Source organism: Hakea prostrata, chromosome 3 (assembly GCF_041222555.1).
Source record: "Hakea prostrata isolate BN-2017 chromosome 3, UWA_Hpros_2, whole genome shotgun sequence".
Lineage (NCBI taxonomy): Eukaryota > Viridiplantae > Streptophyta > Magnoliopsida > Proteales > Proteaceae > Hakea > Hakea prostrata.
Genome location: NC_142602.1, coordinates 12,574,001 through 12,584,927, shown reverse-complemented (window position 1 = coordinate 12,584,927; position 10,927 = coordinate 12,574,001). Strand labels below are relative to the sequence as shown.

Below are 10,927 nucleotides of genomic sequence, written 5' to 3'. Positions count from 1 at the left end.
TCCTCTCCGCCCGAATTATTACCCATAAAGGAAAAATAATAAAAAATTCAGGAGAAAATGAGTTTATCTTTGAGTAAATTGCACTCGCACCAAAAATTGAGGTTTTAAAGTATTAATACCTCCACTTTATATTTAAAAAACACAAATGCCCCCAATTCATTAAACACATTAGTGAAACAATTAACCCACTCTTCATTTTTTTTTAATTTCAAAAATGACCTTATCAAAATTTAAGGAGGAAAAAAAAATCCAAAACCAATGTCTTCATCAAATAAGCTTCGTAGGCGGAAGAATGTCTCTTTTTTGTTTATTTTCGATAAATGATAATAAGATTTCTTATAAAGGTATAATAGTTTTTACAATAATATAATTAACCATTCTAACAGAATATGACATATATGTTTTTTAAACATAAATTGAGGTGTCAATCCTTTAAGGCCTCCAATTTGAGGTGCCAATGCAATTTGCCCTTTATATTTTCATCAACTCCGTTTGGTTGCCAGGATACTAAGGCTGTGTTTGAATGCTATGAAAAGATCATTTTATTTTTATTTTCCCCCCTTTTTTTAATGTTATAAAAAAATATGTTTATAAGCCTCTAATTCAGCATTAAAGGAAATGTATGTTTAATGTAAATAATTATTCTCAAATAAGATTGAATACTTGCTTTCTCCAATTGTGACTAACAAAAGGTTCCTACAACTCAAGGTACAGACATCCCTCGAAAATCTCCCCAGATTATATCTCCACTCCATATGATCAGATTTGCTCTGTAATTTACAAAAGGTCATATGCTATAGCACATACAGCTATTTGACCTGTGATTCTCATAATGATTTAACTCACCTAACATTCACACAACAATGACCTTTAACTATTGAAGCATTGAATTCATTCAAAGCCACCAAAGTAATGACATGATCTTTATATAAGAATATCAAGGAGCCATACACTAATCAATTTCTGCAAAATACTTCACTAAATTACTGTGCTTAACCACATAATTTGGGATCTCCTTTTAAGTTTTGTTTTTTTAATTAGTTGATAAAGATAAGCACCTTGGCGACTCACATTCGGACCATGCCAATATCCTGGGTTGTCCATATGACATTACATCTATGATTATTTTAGCTTAAATAATCTTAAAAACACACAAGTATGTCAAATCAACAATTATGTTGGAGCGTCTTCCACATTCTCAATGTTAAAAAAAAGAAGAGCAAATTGCACTGGCACCCAAAATGAAGGCTTTAAAGCACTGACATGGTGACACCCCATTTTATATTTAAAAAACATATAGGTCATATTCTGTTGTGGTTAGCTATATTAGTGCAAATATTATACCCTTCCAATAAATCTTATTCTATCAAGCCCCACTTTGACAAGGGTGAGCTGGGTGCAATATTGAGAAATTCACATGGAGATCCATTATTTGTTATATCAGAACCGGCCCACTTTAAAGAACATTTTTGGGTGAGGCTTTAGCTATGAGAATGGGCCTTCTACACACTTTAGGAGATGGTATGGATCAAGTCATGGTGGAATTTGATTGTATGGAATTGGTTAAGTGCATTAATCAACCAACATCAGCACTACCATTCCCACAGCAACAGCCATTGTTGATGATATTAGAGTACCTTGTGGTACTTTTATATCTTGTAATGTGGCTTATATTTCTAGGAATTCCAATGTAATAGCATATCTCTTTGCCTGGAAAGCCTAATCTCTTTCGGACGCGACTGCTTGGTTTATTTCCTTTCCTTGGTAGCGTGAGCTATGGTCTCTTGCTCCCTTGGCTAGTCCGGTTCCCTAATTAAATAGATTGTTATCGGAAAAAAAAAATATTATTCTCATTTAAAAAAAAGGAAAATAAAAATAGAAAGACAATCTTCCACCTTCAGAGGTTATTTTATGAAAACATTGTTATTGGATTTTTTTATTTTTTTTTTCTCTTCTAAATTTTGGTAAGGGCATTTTTTGAATTAAAGGAAAATAAACCGTGGGTTAACTGTTTCACTAACATAAGAGACTAACGTGTTTAATAAATTAGGGTGTATGTGTTTTTCAAACATAAATTGAAGTGTCAGTATTTTAAAGCCTCCATTTTGGGGTGCCAGTGTAATTTACTCAAATATAAATGTGAGATGGTTGGATGAAGAAGAAGGCCAAGGAATGTATTTCAATAAATTGTAAAATAACCCCAAACGAAGGAGAGCCACCCCCCATAATAGGCTTTGCTCACTCGATCTCGGCGGCTGCAAAGGAGGGCACCAGCAAGGCAAGGGAACACGTTGTCCTCCATGATGGGAATGTTATTTCTAAAATTGAGAAAATGAAGAAACAATGATTTATCGAAAAACACTGCCAAAGGCTAACATGGTGGCAGATGCTCTAGCTAAGGAAAGTGCTATCTCCCAATATGTCTTTCTCACTATCACTTCCCCACCCCCACATCTTTGCTGGTTTCTTTTGTTTGATTTACTAGGTTTAGGCTGTAAGAAAGATTTCACCTTATAATAAATAAATTTCTTACTTACAAAAAAAAAAAAAAACACAGCCAGAGTGTACTCCTATGCAGATTTAGATATCACTTTGGAGTGGTAATTTGGCATATACTTGAGATGTAATATGTATATGTATGTGCTTTTCGTCATGTATCTCCACGTTGGGGTATTTGTAAAATCTTATTAAAAAAAAAAAAAAAAATACAAACTTTCGAACTAGAGTGAGTTCACTCAGTATTACCTTGTGAATGTCAGGATGAGATTTGTAATTGGGATGCAATAGAAGGATTGCAAATAATCAAGTCTAATCTTCAAATTCTATTTTACTTTTTAGGAAAAATTTAATGGACATCTTAAAATAATTGGCAAAAACAATGACACTTCAAAACTAAACAAAATTGGCAATGACAATCGCAAAATGTTTTTTAAATTCGCACAATAGCATACTTTGTTGGGTATCATAATTTCTAAGCTGTCATTAAACTCTAAAAAATCTTATGATCTTCCTTAATAAAATAGAATCTTAAATTTATCTTATTTCCTCTCTCATGAGTTTTTTTTTTTTAAAAAAAAAAACATTTGTTCATCTGTTTATACTATAAGATATAGAATAATACAACTAAGGGTGTATTATTCATCTATTCTAACCAACTAATAGTTCTAACTTCTAATGGAAAAGGTTGTGGCTGCCAATTTAGCATAGTCTTGAGGTGCTTGTGCGTTTCTTTAATATCCTGGATTTTCCTTGAAATTTTTTCTATTTTCAAATCTACCATCAAACAGTTGCTTAGCTGGCAATGACCAACACCTCTTATTGGAGAAATCAGGTACAACTCTCCATATGGTATATGTAATAGTCCCTAGCCAATATAGATAACATCATGAATACGAAAAGTTGAAACCTATAAATATGTTTTCTAGAAAACAATATATATATGGCAAATCTTGTGGTGCTTCCGTAGCATAGAGGTAGTGCGTTCGCTTCGTAAGCGAAAGGTTGCGAGTTCGATCCTCGCCGGGAGCTTTTTATATTTTCATATTTTCCCTAAAATACCCTTGTAGTTGGGGCCTCAAACAACTAAGATGCTCTATTTCTTATTTTTGGTAAGAGCCACATGAATTTTTTTTCTCACTAGTCCCCCTCGTGCGCTTCTTCCGTCTATCGAGCTAACCGAGGACAATGGTCTAGAGGGAGGACGAGGAGCCGGAGCCAAAAATGGTGTATGCAGAGGGTTTTCTGGCTACATTGTCGATTCATTGGTCCCCCTCGTGCGCTTCTTCGGTCAATCAGAGATAACCAGCAACGATTAGGCTCTTTTCGCCTTGTATATATATTGCTCCATCAACGATTATTATGAAGATTTTGCAGCTTTAAGGTATGATTTAGAAAGGAATGGAAATGCAAGTTTGAAGAGAAATGAAAAAGGGGAAGTGGAAGACATACAAGTGCCGGTGCTTATTTGGTGCTGTATTTGTTGCACCTTTCTTTCTAAGGGTATATTGGGCTTGACCCACTTACTCAGGATGACTCTGTCTATTGCATGTATGACAGTTTGGTCACTTTCCGCTCCTTGATTTGAAGAGAAATGAAAAAGGGGAAGTGGAAGACATACAAGTGCCGGTGCTTATTTGGTGCTGTATTTGTTGCACCTTTCTTTCTAAGGGTATATTGGGCTTGACCCACTTACTCAGGATGACTCTGTCTATTGCATGTATGACAGTTTGGTCACTTTCCGCTCCTTGATTCGGTTTAAATCTTGTGTTTTCATGCAGCTGTGTGTCTGTACTTTTCTTTATTTAATGAATGAAGTGTTGTTTACCAAAAAAAAAAAAAGGAAGACATACAAGTGAAAATTCTGATACCATCATAGTCGACATAGAAAGACATACAAAAATGGTTACAAAACTGTCTAGTAGTCATAACAAAAGTTACAAAATAATACACAATACAGTTATCAGTAAAAGTGTTGAGATTCCAAATCTCCAAGTACATGAGGTGGCACCCATTTTAACCCTTCTGTAGAAGGTAGGAACCAATCACTATTCCTAAACCTAGTTTTCCTGTTTGTAGAGTACAGGAGAAACCCATCAGCAGTTCGTCATTTATCACGTATTCAGACGCATTGATTCAACATGCAAGTGGAGATCTTAGTGGGCTTGGAATCCTCTAAAATTTTCACACAAAAGAAGTATCTTCTAAGTCTAAGGTTCTTTCCCAAAAAAGGGGAATCCAACATAAATTCTTCTTTATATTATTGTCTATATTCTCTTTTAAGTAACGCAGAGATTCTTAATTATTTCACGTAAAGATGCAACTTTAAGTCTCTTGAGTATATTCAATTAGTCCAAATGCTTTTTGTTGTGTTTAATTTTCTGACTAATGGCCCTCCTCTTAGTACTTGAAATCCATCAAAAGGAGAAAAAGTTAAGGGCAAATCTACTTTTGGGAGGTAATCTTAGACAATCAAGTCAGTGTTTGCAAACAGTACTAAGAAAACTTTGATAACTTGCAAAGCTTGTGAATGAGTAAAGATTATTCATGTTACCTTGAGAAGACAAAGTAAGGGTTTTGTTAACATCAATTTGGAATGTAGGATGATTAGATTAGTGCATCTTTCTTTCTTCTTTGATCATTGGATTTAGGGTAGTTAGAGGTTTTCTTAGTGGGTTCCAAGATTCTATCCCACTCTGTATAGGGAAAGTGGCCGTGCAGCCAAATCCCAAATTTGTTGGGATTAGATTCCGACTATAGTGGATTCGGCATCGAATATCTTACCCTGAGCAGATATGTCATATGCCACTCAGCTTACAGTCTATTATGGTCGAACCCGTCGAACCAGATCTTATGGTCAGTTCGGGTTTGGTCAAGCATGAGGTTCGACCATATTAGAGCCGAGCTTGAGAGCTTATACAGTAAGAAGAAGAGTTTGGATCAGACTCTACTGTTGCTGTCCCAATTCAGTTCAAACTACAGAAGAGAAGTCTATTCTTAACAGAACTCTTATGCATGACAAGAACTCCTCGAAGTAATCGACTAACAAAAACTATATAAAGAGGCTGGTATGGTTATCATCATAAGGTAGGCATTCTTAAGTTATTGAATACATTGAGAGGTTGAGCACGTTTTTGCAAGTTCGAACAATCGATCGGGAGAGACCGAATTATGCAACAACACAATCCTTTGTATAATGTCGATCTCCTTAGCTTCCATTAATCTCGTCGGCTTTCCTGTGCTCGATATTCCTGAACTGCCATAATTTTCCCCAGCTTAAGCAGGTCAAACTCCAGTTCAGCCGTCTTGACTCCAGCCTGACCTTAGGTCGACAGCGGTCCGACCCAGTTGTTCAAACCGGGGATAATGCTCTTCTTATTGACAAAATTTTCAAGATCAGCCTAATGGTGCTCATAAATCATAATGTCAAAACTCCTAGTTCCTTAATTTGAAGTGCCAAAGCTTCCTTAATCTTCCAAGAAGCAACCACCTAAGGATATGAAATGAAAGACTTCCATACCATTCCAATGGAATTTATCTTCAAAGCCACCTTTATCAGGTTGATAGCCTTTCTGGTTCGACGCAGCAGACACTGTTCTTTTGTTTCAGTATATTTACTGTGTTGTAGGGCTTTAATGGAGTTTCATCATTGTGGGATGAAATGAAGAAAGCAGCGTTAACTGTTCTGTCTGAAGATTGCTACAGCAAGATCAAATCATGCAGAGTAGTGTAGAACAACTAATCTAATGGTTTAAGAAAGAGAAGAAGATCCAAGAAGTGAAGAACCGACCACATGTGAAACAGTGACATCGTTTAGTCATTTTCATGCATACGAGAGTGGACCACTATCACTAAACCCTAATTATTTTTGTACCTTCTTCCTTCTGTTATATCTCGTAGGACCACCAAAGCTACCTTTTATTTGACCCCGCTTTCAAGACTCCTTCAACCAAACCCTACAACAAACTTTGCTTTGTTTACGGAAAACACACCCAACAATATGACATGCCCATCTTCCCTTTTATTTTCTTGGGCTGTGTGAAATGTTTTACCTGCTGCCCCTATCTCTTCTGTCTTACCCAAACAGTTGGCTCTCCTACCTTTCCATCTCACTGCTCTTCCAATACACTTTTCTTCTGTTTATTCATTCTCTCATCGTCAAGTAATGGCTAGAGACACAGAGTAAGAGAGAGAGAGAGAGAGATTTACACTATATTTCATGTCCAGGATATTCTCAAGCTTGCTCTATAGTTCGACCATATCACCTTCAAGCATGTTTTGAGAGAAGCTAATCTAGTGGCTGTCTACTTGGCTAAAGACAAGAAGCTTTCCTTACCTTAAACAACCCCCTTTGGATCTACAATGGGTTTGTTGTTTGATAAGTTAGGTTTTGGCTGTAATCGTGGTTTTTCATTATAAATACAGTTCTCCTTTTTACCCCAAAAAAAAAAAAAAACGTGCAAGAGCTATGTAATCACTGACCAGTTGAACAGGATAATAATTGGGCTGTAAACAAGATTTAAAGTATCCCACGTTATTAGTCAATACATACCCAAATTTGGTACAATATTTGGTACAATCAATATAATACATATTGATACGTGCTTATATTGAATTGCACTAAAATACAATACAATACAATACTTACTTTTAAACCTTGTAACTTACATAAACCAATTACAGACAAAACCAAAATTCATGACTGGGTTGTTGAGGCAACCTGAATTTCTCAGATGGAAAATACATTCAATCACCGATAAAATAAATCATAACAAGGACAAATGTTTCAAACTGAATACTGCATTAATAACTAGCTATCAGATAACATAGGTACAAGCTTTTCAACCAAGCTCTTGAGGTCTTTTTTTGTCTAATGAACTAGAATAATCCAATGGAGAAAGCTAGCTTCCTTGTGGATCAAACTTAACCTCTGGCTTCTCAGTGCCATGCTTTTGCTTTTTTCCATGCATCAAGGATCGAACAGCATCACATGTAGTGTACACAGAGAAGTATTCAGTGCAAGCATATAGATTGCTAACCTTTATGAAAAAAACTTGCTGTCTGAGTGTTTGAAGGATCTCCACTGCTGTCCTTGTTTGGTTGACTTTCGTTCTGAGCATGAACAACCCTAGGAGCTGAACTCAAGAATGGCCTCATGGTTGGGCTTATTGAGTAAAGAGAATTTGGTAGGAGGCCATGGGAACTTGAGCTCAACATCTGAATGTGGTTGGCTAGTCTTGGATCACAATCCACTGGGGCAGTAGTAACATATGGAGGAATAAAAGATGGCGTTGATGCAGATGGATATACCAACAGCTGAGATCCTGATGGTAGAGCTGATGAAGAAGGCAATGACACAACATTATAGTTATGGGGATCTTCATGAGATTGAGATGATGAATAGCCTACATGAGATAAAGATAAATTTGAAGGCTCCCAGTGATAATAAGAAGTGTATGGTATTGCATTGTTCACAAAGCCTGAAGCGGAAGAGATATTTGCTTTAGAACCCTCAAGACCACCTTCTTGATTATCCTGCTCGCTTCTCTTCATCCAGTTGATTTTGTCAGGAACTGCATCTCTAGCAACTTCTTTAGACTTCAACCTGGAAGGAGTATCTAAATTCCAATAATTTAACTTGGCTAATGAAGTTGGATCTTCCCCAGCAACGTCTTCGTTGATCTTTAATCCTACCTTACTAGTTGATGAAGAGTGAGCTCCTCCATCATCCTTCACATATTCAGCGTTTGCATCTATAAGGGAAGCAAGAGAAGATTGGTTTGCATCCATTTCATGAGAAACCATTGCCAATTGTGGGTACTGACCAAAATTTCCTGGTGGGATTTGGAGTGGAGGAAGTTCATCAATTTCATGCTTAGCAGCATTGAGCAACCAATCTACAACCTTGCTAGGTTGATTGAGCCCAAGCCTATCTTGGAGATCATAAAGCTGAATAGCAGTGGGCACTGAAAGCCGAACACGCCTGTCTCTCAATCCCCTTATGGTGCAAACCTTGCTATGCCTATCTTTTCCTCCAAAGGAACGCGAAACCCGAACAATCCTTGGATCCCTTAGCCCCGACCATGTTCTAGAGCTAGATGATGCCTTAATGATGTTGCTCTCATTTGTGTTGCTTTCCTGCTTTGTTGGAGAGCCCTTCTCTCTTGAATTTGTGATCATCTTATGCCTCAGCGTCATTGGTGAGTGATCAACTGAATAAATGTTGAGCTTCCTAATCTAATCAACTGAATATTTTTCATGGGAAGTCTCTTCTTGCAATTCTCCATTGCTCTGAGTTTCACAACACATGAAGAAAAAAAATATAGTCAGATAGCTTAAAATGCAGTTTGTAGTAATGAACATAAGTTGGGGAGGGGGAGAGAGAGAGAGAGAGAGAATTTCGATGTAGTTTATAAAATAGCAGGCAAGATAGAAGCAACATTCAGGAGCATTGCCCGAATATAATTCTAAAACTTGCCTGTATGTTATCTTACTTTCAGGACAAAATTCAGAAATTTTCATAGCTAGAAATTGGTGTAGCAAATAAATTGTTATTTGCAATCAATGCAAATGAAAATTCTGATTATACAACACAAAAAGAGAATTTATCTCATAACATTAAATGAAAAAAAAAATTTTAAAAAATAATAGGAATTAGAATATAGAACTCTTTATAGATATAAAACCTAACGCAGAAACAGTGATAAGATTTGTAAATTTTAACCCGCAAAACCGAGAGTAGGAACTTGGAAAAACAAATTAGCATCTATAAACAGTATTGGACAGTGAAGTTAAGATTGATGATTACCATGCAACAAGGAGCAAAGAAACAAATGAATATCAAACTCATTAGTGAAATGAGCATAAAATTATATCCAGAAACAAGAGAAACCTTGAATGAATTCCCCACAGAAACAGAAAGAGGTGCCAAGACCAATCGATTGGCTACTCATAAGAAGAATTAGGGTTCCCAGATTTACTTACATGAGGATTGGAACTTGATGAGTATTTAGAAAACTTGAAACTTGATACAGCTAGAGGATCTTGTAACACAGTTGAGCCCCTTTTAAATTTCTTATTGAATTCATCTGAGTTGCAGTGGTTTCAACTTTGAACTCTAGTTTTCTTTCAGAGAACCTTCTTGCTGAAGAAGCTGCCTGAGCTGAAGAAAGAAAAGATGCTCGAATTTCACAAACCATGCTTCATGTCAAGGAAAAGATAAAGGTATGGTCTATTTGCAACCATGTGGCATAAATTGACACCTGTTAAATAAATGGCCTAGTATACTTTCTGCTCTTTGTTTCATTTTTTCAATTCTTTTAATATATTGCTGAGCTGCTGTTGCTTAGATAATTTAGTCTTCCTTTACCACAGTTCTAGTTTCTTCCCTGTAGTAATACTGAATTTAGTCACATTACACGAAACATACAAGAGAGTACTAATCCCTAGATAAACTAACATTAAGAGAAATCACTGTCAATTAGGAGACACTCCTTGTTAATTAAATGCTTCAAATGCTTAAAGCCACTGCTGGTACAGTGGCAAAGTAGGATTTTAAGTATTGCTGGGACCAGCCATTTGCTCATACAAGCAGTGATGTTGAGAGTTTATCAATAAGTATCACTATAGCCATTTTGTTTTCACATTGTAATGGGTCAAGTATGTACAAAGCACTAGAGAAGATATCCATGGCATCAAATCCTAAAGTAGACAATGTGAAAGGTAAAAGTTCTAAAATTTTCAGTTTTGATTATCCATTAGTTTTTTACCTTAAACGAATACCTAATGCTGTCAAATGAGTTTTTTATGGAGAATAAATCGTTATTAGGCAATTGCAATATAGTTAATCAGGAAATAAAACATCTGAAATAGTTCTAGCAGGGAAATAGGATAAGACAGTTTAAAGATAATTGAAAAACAATAATGAATTGGGAGGCATAAATGGTATAGCACATTGGAAGATCTCCTTGGTTAGATGTGATGTGAGAGATGATCTATATATGATGAAACAAGGAAATAAAAGCATGAAATTCGCGTAATCTCATCATGTGGCTCTCGAAGGTGTGGTCTAAATTACGTGCTTTATCGGCTTGATGTGGATGATATATAACTACTCCAAACACTGAAGAGCTATTTTGTAGATGAGGGACCAACATAAAACTTCTTTCAGAGAAATCCACTGAGTAGAAACTGGACCACATGACTTTCTAATGTCTAGAGATTTGCATAGAGTAAGCTGAACATGACACTCCAAGGTGCCAACTAATTCAAACTTCATCTCTTAACATTAACCATATAATGAGGGACTCTATCCTACAAACAATGGAAATTGAGCGATTTCATTCTTCAATATGATCAAGGGATTACTCATCAATTTGTTTTTTCATTACAAACAGATTGATTAGTTATGACTATCTAGATATAGAAAGTT

At 36.0% G+C, this 10,927-nt stretch overlaps 1 protein-coding gene and 1 non-coding gene across 2 annotated transcripts; one reads left to right on the top strand and one right to left on the bottom strand.

The window, feature by feature from the left end:
* The first annotated feature begins 3,456 nt into the window (after positions 1 to 3,456).
* TRNAT-CGU (transfer RNA threonine (anticodon CGU)) lies at positions 3,457 to 3,528 on the top strand. The gene has a single exon. It is a non-coding gene; the product is annotated as a tRNA-Thr (tRNA).
* Positions 3,529 to 7,010: 3,482 nt separating this feature from the next.
* On the bottom strand, positions 7,011 to 9,709 carry TCP17 (TCP domain protein 17). Its single transcript, XM_089146999.1, has 2 exons — positions 9,481 to 9,709; positions 7,011 to 8,787 (listed from the first exon to the last, which is right to left on the bottom strand). The coding sequence occupies exon 2, from the start codon at positions 8,692 to 8,694 to the stop codon at positions 7,531 to 7,533; it is 1,164 nt and encodes a 387-aa protein (XP_089003125.1). The 5' UTR covers positions 8,695 to 8,787; positions 9,481 to 9,709; the 3' UTR covers positions 7,011 to 7,530.
* Between the last annotated feature and the right edge of the window lie 1,218 nt (positions 9,710 to 10,927).